General features: G+C 32.5%; 4 protein-coding genes across 4 annotated transcripts; all 4 read right to left on the bottom strand.

Annotated features, from left to right (window-relative positions):
• Positions 1-62: 62 nt before the first annotated feature.
• Positions 63-1785, bottom strand: LOC100810954 (protein PHLOEM PROTEIN 2-LIKE A10). The gene has a single exon (XM_014777259.3). It carries the CDS (start codon positions 1521-1523, stop codon positions 291-293), a length of 1233 nt encoding a protein of 410 aa, XP_014632745.1. The 5' UTR covers positions 1524-1785; the 3' UTR covers positions 63-290.
• Positions 1786-2770: 985 nt separating this feature from the next.
• On the bottom strand, positions 2771-6719 carry LOC100801926 (uncharacterized). Its single transcript, XM_003527693.5, has 3 exons — positions 6081-6719; positions 5637-5824; positions 2771-3893 (listed from the first exon to the last, which is right to left on the bottom strand). The coding sequence occupies exons 1-3, from the start codon at positions 6628-6630 to the stop codon at positions 3375-3377; spliced, it is 1257 nt and encodes a 418-aa protein (XP_003527741.1). The 5' UTR covers positions 6631-6719; the 3' UTR covers positions 2771-3374.
• A 3045-nt stretch (positions 6720-9764) lies between these two features.
• Positions 9765-11528, bottom strand: LOC100808281 (U-box domain-containing protein 30). The gene has a single exon (XM_003525903.5). It carries the CDS (start codon positions 11051-11053, stop codon positions 9776-9778), a length of 1278 nt encoding a protein of 425 aa, XP_003525951.1. The 5' UTR covers positions 11054-11528; the 3' UTR covers positions 9765-9775.
• A 4140-nt stretch (positions 11529-15668) lies between these two features.
• LOC100804027 (lecithin-cholesterol acyltransferase-like 1) lies at positions 15669-17723 on the bottom strand. The gene is made up of 2 exons (XM_003525900.5): positions 17138-17723; positions 15669-16775 (listed from the first exon to the last, which is right to left on the bottom strand). The coding sequence occupies exons 1-2, from the start codon at positions 17548-17550 to the stop codon at positions 15857-15859; spliced, it is 1332 nt and encodes a 443-aa protein (XP_003525948.1). The 5' UTR covers positions 17551-17723; the 3' UTR covers positions 15669-15856.
• Between the last annotated feature and the right edge of the window lie 7046 nt (positions 17724-24769).

Here is a 24769-nt window from a genome sequence, read left to right as displayed (position 1 = left end):
GGTAATTATCACAATTTTCAGAGGTGTTGAGTTACATACATCCAGCATTGAAGCAATGTAAATTTTGAGCAAGATGGCTCAAATCATTGCATTTCTTTTTGGGTATGGAAAAAGACTAAAAGTAGTAACTTGAAAATTACAGCCAAATTTTTTCTTTTTCACCCACTGAAGTATGACCTCAAATTTAATACTCGGAAACATATACATGCTATCTAACTTAATGATCTGATTTTGCTACCATTATATTCCAACTGCATTACAAATATAAGGTTAGATGATCAAACATCACACTAAGCAGGCAAAAGAATTCTACTACCACCCATAATATGCAAATACAAAGCAAGGCACAAGGTAAGAATAACCGATGACTTAGCTCCAACATATCTAACCACCTCCAGTCCTTTGCCCATAACCTCTTCATGAACCTTACTAACACTCCTCTTGAATCCATCTGATATTCTCCAAACCAAAAACGCCACGAACGACCTCACAGTTTCAAACGTCACTCTCCCTGTGACATCAAGCACGAACCTCCGGTTTGCAGGCACCGACAGCACTGACTTGATCTGTTCAAGCCACCCAACATCCTGAACACCATTAATCAAGCTTCCAATTTTGAGCTGAAACACCTCCGGTTTCAGGCACCCATCTTCACTCACCGGAACAACAACAGGAGCCACAGACAAACCCGTATTCGGCCTCGCAGTTCCGTTAGTCAGAACCTGGTGAGAGGTTCTAACAAAGGTTTCCATAGCACCATTACACATGGAAACCAAAATCCCCTTCACATTTTCCTGGTGCTTCGGATTTGACAACCCGGCAAACATTTCGTCATAGGTATTGACATCCATTGTCTTATCAAGAAAAACAGCAACAGCGGTACTCACAAAAGTCTGCACACAATCCCCTATAAGCTTCCCACACCTCTCATCACAAATCACATTCACCCATCCAGGAACATCCGATTGGAATCTCGCACCGACCGGTTCGGCGTCGTAGAAACCCAAAACCAAGTTCCTCGCAAAGCTTCCAACCACAACAGACACAAAACCCGTTCCAGCCTTGGAGAAAAACCTCTCCAACACCCTATCCGAGAATCCAGAAGCTTCCGCGGTGATTTTCGTATCTTTTTTATCGTTACCAGGCTGTGATTTATACCCTAGCAAAATCCCAAGCGTCACAGCCTCGGAAACCCTAGCCAACGACATGGAGAACTCGTTGGATTTTGCTATTTTGGCTAACTGCTTCAAACTGTTTGGGATTTCGTCGGATTCGGAAGCGAGGAAACGGTTCAAGTCGTTAGAGATAACGGTAACGGTGTCCGCGGAGTTGGAAATTAACTCGGCGACGGAAACGAAGGCTCTGAGGAGCTTGGCGATACGGCATCGTTTCTGAGCGACATAGGGTGAATTGTAGGCCCTGTAGGCACCGTAACCGGAGGCGCCGAATAAAGCAATTAGGAGAAGGTACTTTTTGTTTCTTCGAGAGAATTGGAGACTCTTCCTGAGGAGCGGAAGGTCCATGGAAGTGAAAACCCTAGACAGAGGGTTTCTTTGTATTGAATGGCGGAAGATTGGTAATGTAGTTACTTAACAGCGGATCTTGAATTGACCGGGAGAAAGAAAATAAATGCAGTTAGTTACTTTGCTTTGGCTTAACGGTTTTTCTTTAATTTAGTTTCCAGGTAGCCAGGAGAGCATTGAATTGGGGAAATATCTGATAAGCTTCGTTCATATGCTTTGGATATTTTTTTAATAAAAGGAGGGGAGACCAAGACTTACCGCGCCAAATACAGGGTTGTTGAACTCCTCGTCCTTTGTTGCAGCTAAGATAGCACAATTCACCTGTATTCTTAGGGTTAAACTTCTAATTAGAGATATTAAGAGATAACATTTTTTTTATATAATTAATATTTTGGTATTTGCCTTATATAGGATAAATATCTATTTTATATGATTAAAATTTACAATAAATATGTATTTTTGAACTTTTTTTATTGAATGTATTTTTGAACATGTAAATTATATAATACTTAAAAAAACATTTAATATATAAATATTTTTAAGAAAAAATGGTTTATATACTTGTGGTGTAAAATATTTTTATAATATCATTTAATCAAAGTGATGAAAATGACGACAGACATTGGTAAAATGATTAGATTGATAGTCAAAATAACAATAATGATAATAATAGAACTGGTAAAAATCATAATGGAAATGACTGTATTTATAACAATGATAAAGATAGAGATGATAGTAATAATAATAATGATGATAATAGGTGAAAAGAGAATAATATTATAAGGGTGGAGGGACAATGATAATAATAAGAGTGATAACAAAATATTTTTCTTTTATAATTGGAAAAAGAGATCTTTTATAATTTAAAAATATCAAATTATTTTTAAGAATTAAGACAAAAAATGATAAAGTTTTTACTGTTGTTCCTCATCCATTTACATTTTATATTTTTCATGTTTAATATTATCTTGATAAAAATATTTACAACTATAAAATTTAAAATACCATTAAAATAAATTATTTTATTTAAAAGTGTGTTATCTATCTGGGATTAGTAGTAAAAACTTTGATTCGTTAATCATTGCCTTTAAAATAATGATTTACATAATCTTTTGTAAGTTTCGAAAACATAATGCACAATAGAACGCAGGTCATCATTAAAACTAGAGGTATTTTTTCTCATGCTTTTGACCTGAACGGCAGAGGTATATACTTAGATGAGTATCATTTCATCCGATCATTCAAAGTTAATCAAATAACAACTTTATTGTTTTCAAACACAGTTGACAGCAAGGCAATCAGCAGGACGACACCCAAATAAAGAAAGAAACAGAGAGAGCATCCCAAACCCCACTACAACCGCCAAAAATACATGAGAAATTTCAGTATCTATTTTTGATGACAAACAAGAGGTTTTATATACACTTCTTGCCCCTATATGATGTACCTTCTGGAACAGATCGGATTGAAGCACATATTTCATCCCATATTCTCATTTTGGATCTCCGAAAAACAGGGATTAAGCATTAAATCACAGTATTAGCTCCACTCTTTCCTTTTCATTTAAGTTGTTTCAAAATTCAACTTCCACTTTAGAATCCATAGTCCCAACCTAACCTTGCGGCAAAAAAGATGTAGGGAAAAAAAGGATTAACAAGTTCTTTTTACAGCTTCATATAGCATCACAGCATTTTAGCAACTTCATTCACCGCCATTCATTATATACAAAAGAATGCTCCAGACACCAGTACTTGTGTTTTTCCAAACATCAGGCAATCTCTTCATTGTTCTTGGTGCTGAGTGAGGATTCACTGGTCCTAAAATTACCACAATCGTATCTGGTTTGAAGTTTCATACCACCTTTGAACCTGTACTGGAACTAACGGGTTTAATGCCATAATCATCATCCTCCAGATCACTGAAAGATATGTCTTCTTCATTCACCATGGGATGAGTTGTTCCACCATATCCCCCTAAATCAGAATCTTCCTCTGGCCATTCATCACCATCATCATCATCATAATCCTGAATAATAATTTGAGAGGGCTGACCACATTTTAGATCCTTGTTTTCAGTTTTAATAATGGAATTTTTCTCAATAACAGACTTATCAGTGAAATGTGTTCCAGAACTTTCAACCATGTGCTTATCAGTCTCACAATCTGACAACATGGACAAAGAGGTTGTTCTATATCCATATGTCTGACTAGGCATGTCATCAGAATAAGTGTCATCTAATAAGTCGGGAGAAAAATCATTGTGTTGTGCTGCATTGTCTCTTGAGTAGGAAACACTTCTTCCGGAAATTTCAAATTCAGGCTTTGTTTGTTTATGCAATTCCTGCATCCACATTGCTCTTGCTGCCATGACCTGCAAGTGTCAACTTAAAAGTAAGACATCAGAAAAGTTCATCTACCCATTAAGGTGTAGATATACAATACTCGCTGACTGTAGAAGTGCAGGTAAATTTTGATGAACATTAGAGACCAATATTGTTCATGATCACTGAACCAATCTAAGCAAAGGAACATTTAAATAAATAAACTAAATTTTCTTTGTAGCTGAACAATAAAGATCATACTCATTCCAGTTTTGAACTATTTTCTCTTTTCAAAATTGTTATATACATTTCATTCTGGAAGAAAAAAAATCTCTGTAACCAATTCAAATATTAGCCATCCAATCATAATGCATAACTATATTGAGTCAAGAAGAGAATAAAACTTAAAAGACACCCAATAATGGCAGATATTTCTTCTCGAGGCTTACTATTTGTCTATCTTTCAAGTATGAGATATAATATTTGAAGAATGTAGATTATAAATACTTTCAATTGCATATAATGTTAATATCAATAACTTGTGCCATCAAGTTCAGTACAGACAAAAGGATTACACATTTACAACATCAATGATAATATACTTTTCATAATAGAGAATCACATGTGAATAGAATGATTCAGAATTTAGTAATCTTCCATGCCAAAAGAATCAAACAATCTCAATATGTTTCACAAAATTAGAAGAAAATTAAAAGAATAATAAAAAAAAAGAATTTACAAAATGGAGCACATAACAAATAGATTTGCACTTATTGAAGTCCAAAGAGACAGCAGAAAGACAGAAATGGACTGGTAATGACAATATACTTTTGAAACCAATAGTGCACCATAAACAAAAACTAATACAGACTCTCAATTCCATAGAAATCAAGATTTAGAGTCTTGTGTGTCCACGATTTCACCACCAAGGCATCTTGAAAGTGAATCATATTCCATGAATATGATATGTATCTAGTGTGTAACTTTGCATATGACAAAGGAAGAGTGTTAGAATATTTTATTGATTGGTTTAAGTCATAGGCCCAAGAGTCAAAGCAATAACAAAAATATTTCGAGTGAAACATCTTTCACAAGGTAATGACGATATATTTTTGAAATCTAAGGAAATCTCCCAAGTGAAATAGATATTAAATATTCTTTAGATAACCATTGAGAATTTACAATGACAAAATCATTATGAGACTGCAATAGTTTCATTCATCTTGTTAAAAAGCAAATCAGAAAGTACATCGTCTATGAATTCTAGAAGAAAATAACTTGAACCACTGAAAAACTTTGAATTGTATTTAACATATAAACCTTTTCAGTTCAAATGATCAAATTCCATGGTGTACAAAGTTGGGCACTGAGCAGCAGGAAGCCAGGAACCAATTGAATGAACATAGCAGTAAGGTAACTTTTGCACTCCATATCATTCAGTCTGGTTTATTATTACTTATATTTTACAACTGTCAGATACACCATTAAAACTTGGTAATACATCCCCCAATTAATCACAAAGGATAATTGGTCATTCTTATCCAGTAATTTAATTCCCAAGTAAATTCCCAACAGGTGATTTTGAAAACCACCTATTTCCAAACTTTTGAGTTTGCTCTTACATCTGATAAAGATATTGGAACACTCATTCCTAGCTCAAAGGGTCTAGGCAATCATAATTATACAAATAAATGGTGAAACCAATTTAAAATGATTTCATCACCAACATCTCACAAAATAGGGTGATTGCAAGAGCGACATGAAAGCCAAAAGCAAAAACCTATGTAACTGACCTGGGGTGTAGACAAAATCCCTGCATCTTCCTTATTAAGCCTTGAATGCAAAAGAACAAAATACACTTTCCAGAAGTAACTTTCACTCATATGACAAGGGCACAGTTCAATTCTAAGCGCAGCTAATCTGGGAGTCAATCTTTCAACAACCGCAGCATGCTCTTGTTGTGCACCAGACATGTCAAAATCTATGAGTAGAATTCATCACGTCAAAATCTCAAAAGATATCCAATTGAACATGCAACGCGTTACCATATCAGTTACCAAACACTAACACTGTCAATGTGTTATCATCCAAGTAATGAAGGCAAGGCATCTAAGGTAACACGCGATAATTAACATTCAAGAGTGATCGATCTGTTCTATAACTATAACCAAATTAAAATTCGAAAGTGCATTAATTAACTAATGATTATGTGATCCGATCCAATAAAAAGAGGTTACCATCGGTGTCGTCTTCCTCATCAATAGGAAAATCCAACCACGTCTCGGGATGCATAGCAATGTTCATCGCGAAGACCAGCACCTCTTCGGTAATTCCAACCGCGCGTTGCGCGAGACCACAATCCCCATCCGAATCGGATCCCACCGAAACCGAATTAGAGTGATTGGAAATCGCAGCGTCATCCAATTGCGGTACTTCGTTCGGAGAAACAGCGCGATGATTGGATTGATCGGAAACGAACGAAGAGGGATCGGATGGAGAATGAGAATCTGATGGCGGTGGAGCGAGGAAGGAGGCCATTCCCCAAAATTGACGAGTTAGGGTTTCCTTGATTTCGTCGAGGTCCTCTTTGACTCCACCACGCTCTTGCGTCTCTTCGTCGTCGTCTTCTTCTTCTTCAGCTTCTTCTGATCCGAATGCATTTTCTCGTGCCTCGTGTTGCTGTTGCGGGGGTTCTCTCGATGACGTGGTAGGTGGATCCAGTACGATGTCGTTTTCGTCGTCATCGAGTCGGAGAGAGCTTGCGAAGGAACGAGCCAGCCATGACATTGTGTATTATAAATAAATAAAAATAACAACAAAATGGAGGGATCCAGGGAATGTGACCTTTGAAAAAAGGTTTATGGTTTCGAATATTTTGATTGAAGAGAGGGTAAAGGGGGAGGTTGAGGGCGCGGATCAGGTGGTTTGTGCTCTACGGTGGGAGTCTACTCTAATTACACATGTCGCTCTAACAAAATGCAGATGAGACAAAGAGGAAATCCACCCAGGTCGCACGTGGCATAAGTGCATAACAAATGAAGGAAGTAAAAAATTAGAAAAATTATTATTAATACGTTTTAATGTTTTTTTAAATATATTATTAACGTCCCTTGGAAAAAAAATATTATTAACGTAATTCTTAATAATAAATATTTTATTTATTTCTTAACAACTATATTCTTCTTCTAAAAAATAACTATAAGCCCCTTATTTTTAATTTCAAATTTTCAAATTTTTTATAAGTTAAAAATAAAATGTTTCAATTAAAAAATATGAGATTAAAATCATATTTTTTTTAAAAAAGAAAAATTAAATTTATAAATTAAAAAATAAAATAAAAACTAAAATTACTAATTTAAAAAATAAAAAGACGAAAATTACATTTTAGCTTATATTTTTTGAAATAATTTTGTTTGAGATTCAATTGAACATCATCAAATGTAGATAGTTCTTTTATTGGAAATTCAAACTTGAATTCCTTATATTGTGAAAAATGGACCTTTGTTGCTAAACTCAATTGCTATTGAATTTTTTTTTATTTAGAACAATAATATATATATATATATATATATATATATATATATATATATATATATTACCAATAAGTGGTTGATTAAATGAAATTGGACAGGATATCTTTAAATAATATTTTAAGTTTGAATTTTTTAGATTAAAAAAAATTAAATTGGAGAAGGATGAAGAGTCTGACACATATTAGTCAATAATAAAATCAATAAATATTTTATACCAATAAATAATAATATGGATATAAAAAATTATAAATACCTATTCAACATTCTTTTTTCTTCTTTTTTATCCCATTAGATCATTAACCTTAAATAACAATAATTTAGGCACAAATGCTGTATTTCTTCTTTTGTAGGTGTGTTAGGAAGAAGATGCTCTGCCATGGAAACTTGTCATAGTGGTAGTTGTCATTCTAGAAGTAGTAAAACGTAGAACATTCAGGCTTAAGTTTGTTATTTCCTTTCCTCTTCTTGGAGACTTAAGCTTGGATGTTATACGTTTTATTTAGTGCCTCTTTATATTTAAAGGCCTATAATATGTATAATAATTGCAATCCCACTATGATAACCGCTACAATAAGGCCTATAATATATATAATAATCACAATCCCACTATAATAACCGCACTCCCATTACGATAACCGCTACAATAACCACTACAATAATTACTTCTAGAATGACAACTATCCCTATGACAAGTTTCCATGGCAGAACATCTTCTTCCTTGTGATTGCATCGCTTTCCTTGTTTTTAATAGTTTATGCATTATGCATTGGGCTATCTATCACCACTGGAAGTTAAGCTTTTCTCCACAAAACATACTATTGCTAATTCCACTCCTCCTATTTATTAATGCATTCCCATCAAAATAATTAAAGTCTTTTTTACGACCATGGAACGATACAGTGCGAAGGCGACTGTTGATCCCAACAACGGTAACAATGCTTTTGCAAAAAATTCTACAACAACCATGAGGCCACAAGTGTAATTCAAGTATACAACTATGGGATCGAATTATTGGTTGAATGATCCCATTACTCATCATATTATTGGCCTTTATATTAACAAAGAAGAGGAGGACAATAAGAATTTGTTGATCCTAGGTATTTATATTACAAAAATGACAGTTTTAGTATACTTATTCTGTCAATGGTTGAGCCTAGGTATATTTAAAGGCATATGCAAGGTTTTGATTGTGTAAAAGACCTGGTTGTTGATCTACTCTTAGTATGGATGATGGTTTGTCTTCCATTTTATTGGATCTCCCATCAGTAACAGGTTATGCTAATTTATTTGTAAATAATTCTAAATTCAGGAATCATAACTAACAAAAAAATTCAGGGTAATTTTGGGAAAAAAATGGGGAGTGCATTAGTAATTTTAGGAATAGCCCACAAAATATTCAAACTGGAAAAACATGCGCTCCCAACATAAAACGAAAAACTTTATGTTAAAAAATCCATAAAAATGACTACAGTTTTTGAGAATTAAAAAAAAAAAAAAACTTCAATTGAGCGCAAGAATTAGCTCCAAGATTTTGAGACAGTTCAATTAAATGAGCCCTCAGCCCGCCCAGCCACTGAATACGAGATTTGACAAAATTTAAATATGAAAAAGCATGCCATAAATTATGTCTGTTATCTTGTCTTCCTCAACTTTTAAAATGACTACAGTTTTCATTTTTAAACAGAGACATACAAACTACAGTCAATAGCCACCCGATCTTGACCACACCTAATCCTGATTCTTTCATGTTGACAATTTAGCTTTGCTCCCAAAAATAACACTTTATGTCCTGTAATGAACAATAGCCTCTTCTCACAATAACACAAGTAAATTAATTATCTGTTTGGACGAGAGCAAATACACACATTTTCTTTTATTTAATTAAAGAAAAAAAATCTTTCGAAAACAAAAAATTAAATTTTATATTTCCTTTTATTATCATCTTAATTCCAATTTATTTTTTCTGTATTTCCCCACTTTATTTTCATTAAACCAAACTGAGCATTAATTAAATCACTCCAACTTCCAGCTAATCCTACCATACAGGAACAAAAAAGTGGGGTTCAAAATAAATTGGACTACTATTACATTATCGTTTTCTATGATCTTACAACTCAGCCTCCCACAATTATTTCAAAAGCACACAGCGTTATACGATCAATGCTGATTTGAATTTCCAACTAACTCTAACCTAATTAGTACTGCCAACTAGTTTACATCCGTCAATTTGCAATCACCCTATACACCCGAAATTGGTACAAGAAAAAAAAAACTTTTGGCTGTATTAAAAAACATATATGAAATAGAAATACACCAAAAAGTCAAAAAACAGAAAAAAAAAAAAAACATGTACGTATGAAGTTATTTAATTATGAACAAATTTGTTTTGGTTTTGAATTTCATTGTATTGTTGCAGTAAGCATACATTTGGAAATAAAAATACTAGTAGAGTAATCTAGACTACACATTTTCAAAAACTCGGTAGATTTCTGCTTCAACACAGGGTTGCAACCACTCTGAATTACTAGTAGTAGCTTCGCCGCCAACCCTGCCTCCACAGCTTTCGAAGCACATTCCTCCGGGGCAAGCTTGTAAATAGCCCACAATATCGACAATGCAAATTGTGTGCAACTCTCCGAAACTCTCATCAACAACTTGACCACATTGGGAATAATATTTGGACACTCTTTCAAAGCCAATCTACCTTCAGGAAGTGTTGACAAAACCTCAAGAATATGAAGTGCTATCTCCAAACACTCGTTATTCAAAGTGGGTAAAAGCTGAATCAATTGAGGCACCGCTCCTATGCTTATAATCGAGCTTCTAACCGGTTCACGTGAACATACAATTTTGAGTAATATGAGTCCGGTTAAAACACTAGTTGGGTGTTTCTTATCTCTCACTAACCTCAACACCCCAACCAAAAGACTCAAACTTGATAAAACAACTGTCTCGGAAGGGTTACCTTCGACCAACAACGTTTGAATCAATTTGGCACAATTCATCTTTGTCTGAATTGTTCCCTCGTTCATGATGTCAACCAACAACGACACCTTCGCGGGGTGCATGAGATTTCTCTTCAACTCCGAACCCAACTCCAAATTCACGAGAATCCCAATAGCTTCGGACCCAACAGCGTGGGAAGTGAAAGGACCCAACAATGAAGAAATCAAAGAAGAACCATTATTTTCCTCAACGGTTTTCCTCGTGGACACGTGGGAATCAACGAGTTGGCGAAGTTTTTTGAGAGCTCGAACTCTATTTTGACCCTTTACCTTCTTCTTTAACGTGTCCAAGAGCTCCAAGGCTGTGCCTTGCACGTCCTCGAGCTTCTTCTTCATGACCAAATACTTCTGCGAGAACCAAGAGAGTATGAAGTGGTAAAGAGTGGTGTTTGGTGTGACAGAATCATCCCAAAGCTCTTGCATTGTCGTGGGACACGTGTTGTGACCGAGGGAGAACCATTTGAGGATGTTGGAACGGTCGTAGGTTTGTCCCGTGCAAAGGGTCACCGGGTCTTGCATTGGCTCAAGTGAAATTGGGCAGATGAAAACGGAAGGGACTTCAATTGTTGATGACTCAAGCTCCTCAATTAATGTTTTCAGATCCAAAACGTTGTCGCCCTTCATCATGATGGTGGTTTCTACCTCTTCTTTGAGTGGCTGGTAAAGAAGCATTGTTGCATACGTGCACTTTCTAATAGTGGAAGTTGAAGGTAGGATGTGAAATGGAATTGAAGGGAAAATTTGGGAACGAGGATAAGAAGAAGCGTGTGGGAGAGAGGAGGGAGGGAGCAATAAAGAAAAGTGGAGAGATAGCGAGCTAAGAAGTGCTTGTCAAAGGGACAACTTTTATTTCCACCCTTTGCTTCTTTTATTTTTGTTGCCTTTCTTTGGTCAAAAAAGTAGTGCCCCGCTTATTCATCATGAACGCCATGATTGAGTCTTAATTTTTCATCGCCAATACCGAGGCACTCTTCCTCCTCAAGCTTCGAAAAAGTGTAGGAAATCATCGACCCCGGACCATAATTTTAAAAAGGAAATAGAAAAACAAGTAAGAATAGTGTTTGAAAAGAACAATATGAATTCTACAGACTACAAGAACAAATACTGCGGCCGAGGGTGTCAAAAGATACAAAAATATAGTTGAAAGAATGAATAGAGACAGCCATGAAATAACCGTAGAATATTCTTCAAAACTATATTAACTAGTGTATCTATTTTATAAATTAAAATTATATTCAAGTAAAATACTAACGTGTTAAAATAATCAGGGTTAGATCTAAAAATAAATGCTTGCTTGCTTTTCAAATGGTGATTGGCTACCGGGTCATCCTTTATTAAACGACCCTGCAGCACACGAGTGACGCAGTGGGGTGTGTGTTTCTTTTAAATTTCTTTTTTATCTGATAGTAGTAAAAGAGTTTGATTCTCTATGCATGAATTGTGGACCAGATAAGGGACAATCTTGACCTTGAAGACGCAACCTGGGACCCGGACAGATAGTCAAAAAGGTTGTAACCAGATGCCACCAAACGATAATTATTGAAGACTGTGCTCACTGTGCGACGTCGCTTCTATCACTCAGTTGCTTCATGTCTTCATAGTTCTCGAGACTTTCCAACTTTATTTTTTTATTCATTCATAAGAGAATAACGATAAAATAGTTATTAAAAGAAACATTTGTTAAATATTATAATCAAAATGTATTAATAAGATTAAATAAAGTATATTATCGTATTTAATAAAAACATTTCTAAATTTTTATTTTTTATCCTTTGATTTAAGGATATGATTAGTAAAATCGTTTAAACTTTTAATCAGTGCATTGATGAAACTTCAATTCTTTCATAACATTTACTTTTAAAATTTTGTTGTTATTAATTAATTTTGAAAAAGTATTAAATTATTTTTAATTTTAATTAGAATTTTTTTAAAGATATTTTAAAATAAAATTCCTTTTATTTCAAATACAAAATACATATTTTTTAATAGTGTGTTTAAGTAACAAGTAAGAATTGATTCTAAACCATAAAATCATGGTGGCACCAAGAAAAAACTAAAGCTAGTATTTGTTACTTCACTTTTAAAATGATTTTTTTAATCAAATTTGTTAAAAGTAAATTTGAATGAAGCACATTGTAACCATTTTTTCACAATATTTTGAAAATTATTCTAATTTTAAATTTGAATGGTCTTTCTGTCAAGAGAGATTAAATCCAACTTCAAAAATAAATATAAACTCCTCTCCCCTAGGCTTTCCGGGTGATGTTATGGGGTGGGATTGAATTTTACCACAAATTTACTTAAGATCAAGTACCAGTAGTGATCGGGTCGGTGATGAAATCGACTTAAATGGCATACATCCCCTCTAGCTTCAAACTTAAAGGACAAAGAGAGACTAAAGTAAAATAGATTGGTTGTGATTGGGTTGATGATGAATACGACCTAGATGGTACAATTGAAAAAAAAAATACAAGACAAATTCAAATTTTCTATCTAATAAAACTCACAAATTGTATTGATAACAATAAAATACAATAAAAAACGTGTAAAAATTCATGCAGATAACAAGTCCACCAATTAGTACAATATTATCCACACGATTCTTATATCGCTGAGCATATATAATAGTAATATTCTTACGGTCTTACCCAAACAGTGAAGCTCAAAATTGGAGGAGAGACTTTCCAGGAAGAGGGCATGCAGCAAACCAAACCCGTGGCCATAAAAAAAAAAAAGAAAAAAAGGGTGCACGAGGGCATGCCCTCTTTCTCTTTCCGCCAAAAAGTGGTCAAAACCAACTGTCAGAAAGGCAAAGGCCAAAGCCCAAACAAAGAATGAATTAAATTCTAAATTCCCTTAACAAAAGTAAATCTAGTCAAAATATTTAGCTGGCACTTAACCGAGGCCAATGGGTGTCTCGTACGAAGCCTTTGAACCCTTTATTTTCTTTCCCTTCATAAAGTCATGCCCATGTGTGAACTGAACTGAACCTCACGGAGGAATTCAACTTTCCAAGCTTCAACTTCGAAGTTCGGTTGGGTTGGGACACCTGCGACCATGTTTGGGCATTTAAATGTAAACAAGAGCGTGTGATAAAGTGAACCAGAGGAAAATGAAATAAGTTAAATTATTACTATTTTTTTTACTTTGATCGATACATATTATGATGAAGAAAATGAATAATTTTATCTTATTCTTTTCAAATTTGAAAGAGAAAAACATTCATAGAACTAATAAACGTCATCTATTCCATCAATTTTTGCTCCGTTTAAACAATTTAAATATTCCTAGCACTTAATATTCCACACATGACGCATTCACCCGAGGAGCTGCACTTATACAAGATTTAATTAATGTTTCCAAACCATTCCACACATCTTCCATTCATTATATGTCAATATAGCAGCACGGACTTGATACTCCAAACAACGAACATGTTCTTCAACTAATGGAGGAAATTGTGTTTCAAGTTCTCCTAAAGCTGCGTGTCTCTTTTATAGCAGCAGTACGTTAATAGAGATGTTACTTTTTGAAATTGTAATAAACTTAACAACTTTTATAATAACAACAAAACACGTCACATTGCAGGTGTTCACAACTAAGGAAAAGGTCTCAAGTAGTTTGGCTTAAATTCGATGCTGTTATTTTTTTTTTTTTTGTTAAGATAATGGTCAAGGAATGAACAATAAAAATTTATATTGTAAAAAATAACATTAAATAAATTCATTCCCACTATAATTTTGTCTAAAAATATTTTTGTCAATTCTTTAAAGAACAGTGAATAAACAATCATTTTAATTTTTCAAAAAAATCATTTTAAATTTACTATTGCAATCAAATCTTTATCTAAATGCATTAGTTAACATGCTTTAAATATGAATAATTTTGATCATGAATCTTTTATGATATTTATTTACATAATGTTTTATTACAGGAGAAACATCGATCACTGCTAATCATTATTATTAGAATCACGAATAAAAAAAAAAAGAACTTGAAGTGAAAGTTTTTCTTAAAAAATTTCAGCATATTAAATATTATATTATGCTTTTGAAAATTTTACTTATTAATTATTAAAAGATAAACTTAATAAACATTATCAAAATAGTTATACTGATAGTGTTAGGTCTAGTAGAAAATGTTAGTCCCTCACAACGGGATATCCAAATTTAGAGAAATATTCAAATTTAATGTCTAACAATACTTCAAATATGATTGCATTTGCACAAGAATACTTGTTAGAAAAAAAAAATATGAATACAATAATAAATATAGAGATTGTATATTGAATGCCGATAAGTATATTGTGTGAAAGTATTTAATACACACAGATAAATACTTTAAAAAATAAAATTTAGTTATTCTGAAGTAAAATTGTGTATTTGGTATATAAATATTTGTTGGTTCATATAAATAAATTAATGTAGCTCACCAGATCGAATCCAAACTTAGTTTGAAATTCATTTTTACACATCATATATATCACCATCAATCAAATTTATTTTATTTTATATTTTTTAAAGGAAACAGATTTATTAGGGTAAGGTGTATATCCAATTGTTTATTTATACGAGTCAATGAATTTAAAGAAAAAAGGAGTTTTTTTTATATATATTTCTGTTACCAAAAAATAAATATTTTTTTCGATAAAAACTATATATTAACTTTGTAGAACATTAATAAGTATCACAAGTTTTTATGAAAATGCATTATCAACATACTTTCATCATAATTTCCAATATATTCTTAAGATACATTTAAAAAAAATCAATGCTTTTAGGATATTCATGATAAGGACCTTTAACTTTTCATTTTGTATTTGTGGACACACATTCACACAATGATAATTCTCCCACTATGGCTTGTTTTATTTTATATATACTTTTTTAATTTTTCAAAACTTATTTACACACTTCAATTTTTAAAATTTGTTTTCAGTATAAGTTTTTAATTTTAAAAAACTAAACAAGAAAAGTTTTAAAATAAATTTTAAAAGCATTATACAAGAGATGCCAATTTTATTGATTACAAGTTGTGAGATTTTTTTTTTTTGTAATGACAGTAATGATATTTAAACTTTTTCACACAAATTACTCAAACCATCCACCATTAGGCTAACTAGTAGGTTAAATGTTCTTTATATATTAGAAGAATATTACCAAATTTAACAAGAAAAACACAAAAACAACTGTTTAGCTATCTCTGTTTTCTTGTTTCCAAAACTGTAATTTTGAAAATAATATTAGAAGTACATATACAGAAAATAATTATCCCAACACGTTTACTATTTTACTTTTAAAAACTAAATAAATAAATTTATAAAACTAAAGCAAGTCCTACGTACGACTTTCATCTTTAGCCCTATCATAACATTTTAATTCTCGTATCAACAAGAAACATGCCAATATAAATCCCCACACAAAATTTAATTTGCAGACAACGGATCTATAATTGTCGTTCAAACACCCTGATCATTTACCCCGAAAACAAATTACTTAAACCGAGCTCAGCATGAGAATTAATTGAAGTAATCTCACCTACTATTTCATTTAGTGCAACTTCATCCTTAAGTATTGAAGTATGAGACACCCCATCTATCTTAACCACTTTAAGGTATTGATTTTTCTCCTCTTTCCATAGTGATTGAAGCGCCAACAAGCTCACCAAGTTCACCGTTCCATCACCATCCCCATATGATATTTCTGGCCGTTCATCAAAATCACCTTTCCCATAAAACAATGTTTCCAAGGTTCCCACTCCCGTTCCCATAATACAAGTTATAGGCACTTGTGGTGCTTTTATGTTCCCTATCAAGGGTAGAATTCGTGTTTCATAAGGATAAACCCCTTCAGGAAAACCAATGTCTTTTAGAAAATCAACCATGTCATGAGCTGAATAGGTCTTATTTGGAGTTATCACTATTGGTTTTTGAGGACCAAAAATTTTTGGGTTAGGCAAAAGCCAAAGGTTACTCTCGGAGCTTCTTTGTTCATCCCTCACTAATAAAGGGTCCACTAGGGGCACTCCCAAAGTGTTGCCAGATGCAAAGGTGTACATTTCGTCTATAGCACCACCCCATGGAGCTGAAAGAGCAATGAAGTGTTTGATGAATTTTTTGCGCCAAGAGGGGGGGTTTCTATTTAGTAGTTGTAGGACAAATAGGCCTCCTAAACTGTGGGAGAGAAGTATCACTGGCTTCCCATTATTGGAATTGCTTGCTTCTTCTATCAAATTCTTTAGATCTTTGAGGAACTTGGAACCCACTTGTGAAGGGTGACCTTCAGCAGCTAGACCATATCTAAAGTCATAAGGGGCTCCAAACAGAGTCTCACCATCAGCGTAGCCAAGCTTTTGTAATGAATCTACCAGGGGTGCCATGTATCCGGTGATATGCCTATTCATGTAAGTGTATAAGGTAGCATTTATGAATGAAAAATGTTAAACACAAGGTACCAATATGATATAGAGGTACAGTTGGTCTTCGTTAATTGGTGTTAAATTATATTACAATAAATTATTAAGTAGGTCTACTTCATTATCTAAGGTTATATTATTTGAATATTAAATTTTAATGATCATATTTGACATTACACAATACATATATTCATCAGAAGTTGTTATTATGTATTTGCCTAATAAAACAAAAACACTGAGGTACTACCTAACACTCTTGTTCAATTAGTAAGGGGTGAAGACAAAAAATCCAACAATCAATTGAGTTAGGGAGAAAGAGTTAAAACAAAAGGAAGTGCTTACTTGAGACGAGGATTGAGATAGAGAAGAGAGTTGGTGGAACCAAAGTGAGGGACCCGGGTCTCAACCCCAGGAGTGTTGAAGTAATCATCGAGTTCTTGGTGGTAATGAAGGGTCATGCGTTCGGCAAAGCATTGAGTGAAAGGAGCAAGTATGACACTGGAATCAAACCAAAGTCTGAACCATCCATTCTTTTTCTTGATGAGAGGGTACCATGATTCGCAGATGAAAGTAGAGGGCTTGTACTGATTGGTCAACCTTGCTTCTAGTTGGTTCCCTCCGTTACCTGGTATTAGAATCAAAGGGTCGAGGTTGCTTGCCCCACATGTGCATAGCAATGACAGCATCACAACAACTACTGTAACTGTGAGTGTAGCAACCTCAATCTTGAGACCCTCTTCTTGTTCCTTCTTCATCACAATATGGATAATAGATTGAAATACCTACTCTACCCCTTTCAGATGTTGGGATTTGTTTTTAGTGCTCTGGATGGATGCATTATCATGGCAGAGGTGTGATATGCAAAGGAGGAAAGTATAAATGGTGGAGTTTTTTTTTTTTTTTTCCAATTTTGAATATTGTGAACAAGAAATCGGGTAGCTAAGGTGCCACGTTGTCACTTGTTTTATCACTTGTTATCTGCAAGGCACGTCACATAGATGCCATTTGTTCTTCGTTTTATGGGATGGTCAAAGGATGTCGTTCATCAGAAACTGAAATACACACGACCAAGTCATACGATTGGGCCTAGCTCCATTTTTTGTTTCTTTAACGGGCCTGTCTAGGTTTGCTTTGTGTGTCGTTCAAAACTTTCGCCACAGAGAGCTATTTTCATTATGGAGCAAAAAAGGAGTTATTTTAAACTTACTAATACTATTATTATTATTATTATTTAAATTAGATATATTTTTAATTTAATTTTAATAAATGAGTAAAAAATAAATTATTATTATTTAAAATATATTAAAAATTAAGTTATTCATTTTTCGTTTACTTAAAATAATTTAACTTATTCATTAATAATTTTTTATTGATGAGTATGTAACTAATTTATTTTAATTTTTTTCCCCTATTTGATTTCCAATGCAATTTTTTTATTAAAAATTTACTCAAAGGTTTTTTAAAAGAGAGTAAGGAAAAAAATTGCAATTGAAGAATGGTGCATGAACTTCCAGGTTGTCAGGTAGAAGTTGTTTTTATATCCACATTTGGACACCAAAACCTTCCTTAAGGTTAAAAATAGAAATAAGACGAACTATTTTTAAATTATATGAATTTAATTTATTATATTTTCGATTAAACGCAAAGTTCATACTTATGTATATATTTTATAAACAAGTCAAGTTCAAGTTTCATAAATATGACAACTTAGCATTGTATTTCAACTTCCACTTTATTTATTAATTTTGGATATCAGCTCTGTCCTCTATATTTGTTTTCTTCCACTTGCAACAACTGCAAGTACTTTACTTCCTTCGTCAACCAAAAAGGTAATACTGTATGTCATAATCATGCGTATAATTTTATTATATTTAGAATACTTGACACATTTTATTCTACATTTGATGGAGCACATGTGTAGAAAGCTTTTCTTATTCAGCATACGCTTGAGGGAGCACGTGTAGAAAAAGTTGAACAAAGACAAATTGTTCTTTTATTATGTAATCATCCAAGAAAATAAAATATTAGAGCAAAGATGTTAACCAATAACCTGGTAAAAGTTCCATATTGGAAGTTCTTCAAACTAGAAGAATGTTCAGCAAAATCTATCAAATGGTCAAAAGCACTGAAGCACCTATCATTAACGCGTATATCATACAAAAAAGCATTGTATTTCCTACTACATCTCTTGGAGGATTCAGCATCTCAACCTACATGAGGGAGAGAAGAAACACAGAAGACAAAAAAAGGTTATTACTTACTAGAGGAAAAATAAGAATACTGGAAAAACAAAGACAGAAAAGAAGGAAAAGAGCATTCAAAGCCCTTTCCAGAGAGAATTATTTTATAAAAATCTAATTCTCATTCCATTTTAAATATAATCAAGATTAGATAGAAGACAAAGTGTTTACATGTCCACCAATAATGCATGACTGAAGTGTCCTGCTACACTTTTACCAATAGACCAAAACAAAAATGACTTACCTTTTCCTACAAGATACATAAACAAGCTTACCCTGTGGCCATCATTTTAGCTCCATTTTTTATGCCAAAGTACTTAATATGCCCTTTACTGAAAATGTTTGCTGAAGATATTATTTGGTAGGAAATATTACAAATGAATTTTATGTACAAAGGCAACATTTGATTTGTACAGCCAATCCAGTGGGAAAAGGCTTCGGTTGTTATATCATTTTAACCTGAAAAATGAAAATGATTGGCATGACATAAAGCATTTTTTGTTGACACATCACCACTAAACCTGGCAGATTAGGTTGATAAGAAGTTGAGTAGCCATCAATGTAGTTAGCAGCAGAACGCAGCACATTGCAGCCATCCCAAAATAATGTAATAGTTGCATAGCAGTTTGTGGAGATGTCACTACAATGCAGAACTTCGGTATTCCTAAATTACAGTGCATATAGAGAATGAAGAACTTCTGCTCTGTTACAGTGAACAACATGAAACTTGTAAAAACTATATAAAGGACAAGACAGTTTCAAGGCAATTGACCCATTAGACTCAAGTAGTAAAAGTCAATGTAAAGAGAGCAGAGAAATGTTGCCTTAAAAAGAGGAGCAAAACAAGTTATTCTGCCAAAACAGAAGAGTAGATATATGCCCTTCAGACAGAATATTACTTTTTCCACATCAGCATGTAACTTGTTGTAATACCCCAGGTCATTTAAACTTGAGGAGTCTGTTGAAGTGATGAAGAAGCAATAAGTAGTGACGAAAAGGATGCAACAGAACCTTGAGATTACATCCAATTCGTTGTTTCATAGTTAAGCATCCTTTATATGCAGTTAGGTCAACGTAGTACACTAGAGGGGCTAAAAATGTAGGATTAGTGCACCTTCACATATCATATTTGAGTTTCTGCAAATCATCAAAGGTACCACAAGACATAATAGCGAGGGACGACTACAAAGTAAAAGTCAAATGCAAAAGAGTGTTCTACTTTTTGTGTCCACAACTGTTCCTGGGAACACATTACCATAAGGAATCCTGTCCTCATTAGGCGTAGGAAAAATCGAGTGTAAACTCTAATGTCGCTTTTTTGTGCTACAGCAAGGTTGATTTTTTGGGAAGTAACCTGAGCAACAAAACACTAACTTTAAATCTTGTAGGTTCTCTTTCCCTGGAACAATTAGGAGTACACCCTTTTACATTTGACTTTAACCTTTGTTGTCACTATGGTCATGAACATTCAAGTCCACTCATTATTATGTCTTCTGAGATGAACACAACTTTACCTCGGATGATATGAAGAAATTCATATATGATACATACTCTACCATTGCAAGATGCATTAATACTACAACTTTAGTCACTCCAATTTTTTCATAGCCTTTTATAGTCCTTAGTCACCGACATGAATCACTGGACATCCTGCATTAACAAAGAATTCAAGTTTATGAGTTCATCCAATGAAGTATCATAGTTGAAAAATAACATTATACAAAGCATGACCATTTTAACTAATTCACAAGAATTAAGAAAGTTGGTTAATCTAGCTAGTAACCATAAATTTGTTAATAATTTTTTTTTCAAAATTACCTTTAAAATTATTGGAACTCATCATCTCACATTTTTCACTTAATAAGGTCTCACCCAGTTACTTAATATGTGTTAGTTATTTATCTTCTTGGATCTTGACAAGAGAAAAAATAAATTTATCTAATTAATTTACAAAATATATTGTTTATTGGCTAAAAAAATTGTGAAGTAATTATTATTATTTTGATAAAAAAATAATTAATGCAAGAGATAATTTGAAGAAAGTATTATAAAAAAGAACAAACATATTTTTAAAATGAGCCTGGAGAAATGAGAGTATAAATAATAAATCATGACAAGAGGAGCAGGGAGAAGATCCCTCAAAGAGCTCTCACTTAGTCCATCTTTCCCAGGAAGGCCAGGAGAATGGCATTGACCTAATTTTATGAATAGGAAAATGTTATGATGCAAAGTGGTTATGTAGAATTTCAATAAGGGAAATATGGTGGCTAAAGAACATGCTTAGTCTCTTTCTTGCCAAGTGAAATTAACCAAATGTTGAATTCCAATTTATAGATTTATTAAATACAAATTTGAATTTGCACTAATATGTTTCCGTGTTAATCAATTGGTCCCAATTCCTGAAATTCTGTATGCCTTTGAAAGAAAACTAAGTTATGAAAAAAAAAAAGGCTCGTAATTAATTTTACATCTGATAAAAAACGATCTATCAAAAATATAAAAAAAAAAACTAGCTAATGAAAGAATTTTGAAGGCAGAAGTACTAGCTAATGTTAATGGTAAAGCAACTGAACATCTTCTCAATAACTGAAGAAAGTTCCATATAGTTGTTATAGGTTTTGAGATTGACCTTTCAATGATAAGGGACACCATCCAAACTGAGTTTTACAGAGAGACACCGTTGTTTTTCCTCTGCTTCATCATCGTTCTTTCCAAAAGATCAAATTGGTGGCCATCCCACAACCTGTGGCCCTGCTGCAAAGTTTTATTTTCATTAGTCCCAACGAAGAATATAAAAATGTCACATCAGAAGATGAATTTTTTTTATTATAATTTATACACCTCACTATTTTGTGTCCGTTGTGGTACCGTGCCTTATCAAAAGGATGTATAGGGTAGGTTGGTAATCTGTTCAAGACGTTGTTAAAGCTTGTATAAATATTTTGTATATTTTTTAATCTCGGTTGTATATGCACAATTATATTTATATGCTGACATCAAGCTTTCTGGTTCTACACTTCTACCCTTCATTAGGCATGCTTTTGCTTTCTGGTTCAGTTTAATATTGTCTGTCATGCAAAATAGTGAAGTGTATAAACTATATTTTTTAATATTGTCTAACAAACAAAGTTTAATATTTTATTTTATATATCAAAAAAGGCATGAGAAATACAATAGACATAATACCAAAATGTAACTCAAACTCATTTACTCATCTGTTCCTTTATTCGGCTTGATTATAATTTATACCAATAAAGAAAAGATGTGGATTAGTATACAGAAGAACAGAAGAGAAAGAAATAGTAAACAAGATAGGCATGATACAAACAAACATTATACTTGTTCTGCTACTTCTTGCCAAAAGACATAGCTGATAGCTCATCACCTGATTTTCTCAATGGAGATGAGGTTTTACCATCCACAGAAGTAGGACTAGCTAGCACCTGGTGGAATCGGGTCATTCATTTTATCTAGTGACACGTGTCATTCGATGACTTCTTTATTGTTTGATAGTGCCAAGTGGCCATCAACACCAAAATCTTGATTAGGTTATACTTTTTTCTGTCTTAAATATATAAGTAAGAAATTATATTAATTAAAAATTGGTTAATATTATTTAATTTTATTAATTCTTTTAGGAGAAAAAATTATTTTTTAATTTGTTTATTAATTGATATTATATTTTGATATTAAGAATAAGTTACTGGAAATAAATTTTCAACTAAATAATGAATATTTTAATAATAGATTCATTAAATAAAGTCAAATCAATTAAAATTTATCTCCTAAAGTATTTTTTTTATTCTCTTATAGATAGTTATATGATGGGGTATAAAAATTACTAATCGTATATTGTCTAAAGATACTAATATATACGTGACAATGATGGAAATATGTTAGACACTACTTCAAATGTAATTTATAAAGAATTTTTTTAGGAAAAAAGCCAATTATATTAATTATATTTTTATGTATTGTATTTTTGTTATATGACAACTTTTGCATATGTACTATACTTATGTTTTCTTTTATGTTTTTACAGAAACACCAAGCAGTTATTTAGTTTTTTTTGAAATGATTGTCATTAATATTATTATTATTGTCTAATTTTTTTATAGCTTTACATTATTGTGTACCCATTTCTAACATGTATTTCCATTAAAACTATTGTGCATTTTTATTTTGGATTGTGTACATAATTTTTTATTAACACAATGTTATAAAAATTTACATATAAAAAAGCCTCATTCATCACACAGGTACAAAGACTAGTATATATATTAGGAGGAAGAAAAAGTTTGCGAGTTGAAATTTGAAAGCAGGACGGCTACAATTATTGGCGATTTCTAGTAGTTAAGTTTAGAATTTAGATGTTAGTTGGAAAGTAGTGAGAAACACTTCAATAATGATATTCTCTGTTATTGTCAAGGGGAGGCTTTTTTTCTTCTTCTTGAAGGGCCATGGTAGCCTCCATTCTACACTTGTTTTCAATGTCATCGCTTAATTTTCATTCACAGACACGTGATAGTCTTTCGCTGGTCTAACAGTTTTGCATTTTAAATATTATCACATATTCTCATGAATAATGTTGAGCATAATTATAAATAAACACTTACAGAATAACATTAAAAGAATTATAAATTTCAAAAATTTATAATATGTTTCACTAATACATAAATAAATTAAATAAAATATAGTATATTTAACATGCATGTTTAATTTTGTATTTTAAAATAGTATTTTATCATGGGCAAAACTAAAATAAATTTTGTTATATTCATAGCGTCGAAATTTTCTACTAAACATTAACAGGTAGACTTTGTTTTTCCTAATAATAAACAGTCTCTATTGAAAGTAATATTCAAATGTTACTGTTTACTTGAAGAACATTTTGACAATGATATAAGAAAATTTTTCTTAAGATTTTTCATTGATTATTGTACATCTTGCATCATTATTATCTTTTTTCATTAATTGTAAAATTAATAAATTTCTACGTAATGAATGAATATTTGTATCATATATTTTATATAGGCAACGTCTTTTATGTGAGTTCTTTTGTGAACTTTTACAAATGACTTTTAAAACTTTTAAAAATGCCCACTCGGTGCTGTCTTTATTTGAAAGAAAATTAGTAAAGTTTTTCCCTTCACCATAAAGACATGTTAATTAACCATGCTTTTGAATGTCTGTTCATCAGTGCTTTTAAAAAGTACGTTTTTTTTTATTATTAATAATACTGCATACTCGCCTGCAAAACATTATGATGGGGATCACGATTTTTTTTTTCCTTTTTAAATCTTCAAACATTCTTGTTTTCAGTTGAAGGGGTAGCTAGGCTGTCATATTGAATTGTTGATTATCAATCTTAAGCTCACGACACAAAACTTCGTATTTAATTAATATCTTAGGTTAAACTTTTTAAAAGTCATTTGTTTTTAGTGACTGGTGCTTTTTCAAAGAGTTTTATAAGAAAAATCATGGATTTAAAATTAAAATATCTACTTATGCGGTGTTTGTTTGAACGTGGATCGGAGATCGTAGAGTAATTAAACCTTTGTTAAATACATGATTTAACTTCCATTAATTGCTTGCATAACACCGAAATTGTTTTATTTTATTATATACGTGTCCACATTACAATTTGAACATTATAATTAATAGAGTCAATCTTCCATACCAGAATGTAAGCACAAAACACACTCTTTATTTAGCAAGTTAAGTTTTTTTTAAT

The sequence above is a fragment of the Glycine max genome, chromosome 6 (genome assembly GCF_000004515.6).
Source record: "Glycine max cultivar Williams 82 chromosome 6, Glycine_max_v4.0, whole genome shotgun sequence".
Classification (NCBI taxonomy): Eukaryota; Viridiplantae; Streptophyta; class Magnoliopsida; order Fabales; family Fabaceae; genus Glycine; species Glycine max.
Note: the sequence above shows the minus strand (reverse complement) of the source record. Positions and strands in the feature narration are given on the sequence as shown.

Excerpts from the sequence above, each read along its gene's own strand:
- LOC100810954 (XM_014777259.3), bottom strand. The coding sequence starts at position 1,523 with ATGGACCTTCCGCTCCTCAGGAAGAGTCTCCAATTCTCTCGAAGAAAC.
- LOC100801926 (XM_003527693.5), bottom strand. The coding sequence starts at position 6,630 with ATGTCATGGCTGGCTCGTTCCTTCGCAAGCTCTCTCCGACTCGATGAC. Across the intron at positions 5,825-6,080 it reads TGAGGAAGACGACACCGATG|ATTTTGACATGTCTGGTGCA; the intron begins GTAACCTCTTTT and ends TTCTACTCATAG. Across the intron at positions 3,894-5,636 it reads GGATTTTGTCTACACCCCAG|GTCATGGCAGCAAGAGCAAT; the intron begins GTCAGTTACATA and ends TGACACTTGCAG.
- LOC100808281 (XM_003525903.5), bottom strand. The coding sequence starts at position 11,053 with ATGCTTCTTTACCAGCCACTCAAAGAAGAGGTAGAAACCACCATCATG.
- LOC100804027 (XM_003525900.5), bottom strand. The coding sequence starts at position 17,550 with ATGAAGAAGGAACAAGAAGAGGGTCTCAAGATTGAGGTTGCTACACTC. Across the intron at positions 16,776-17,137 it reads TATCTCAATCCTCGTCTCAA|GCATATCACCGGATACATGG; the intron begins GTAAGCACTTCC and ends TTACATGAATAG.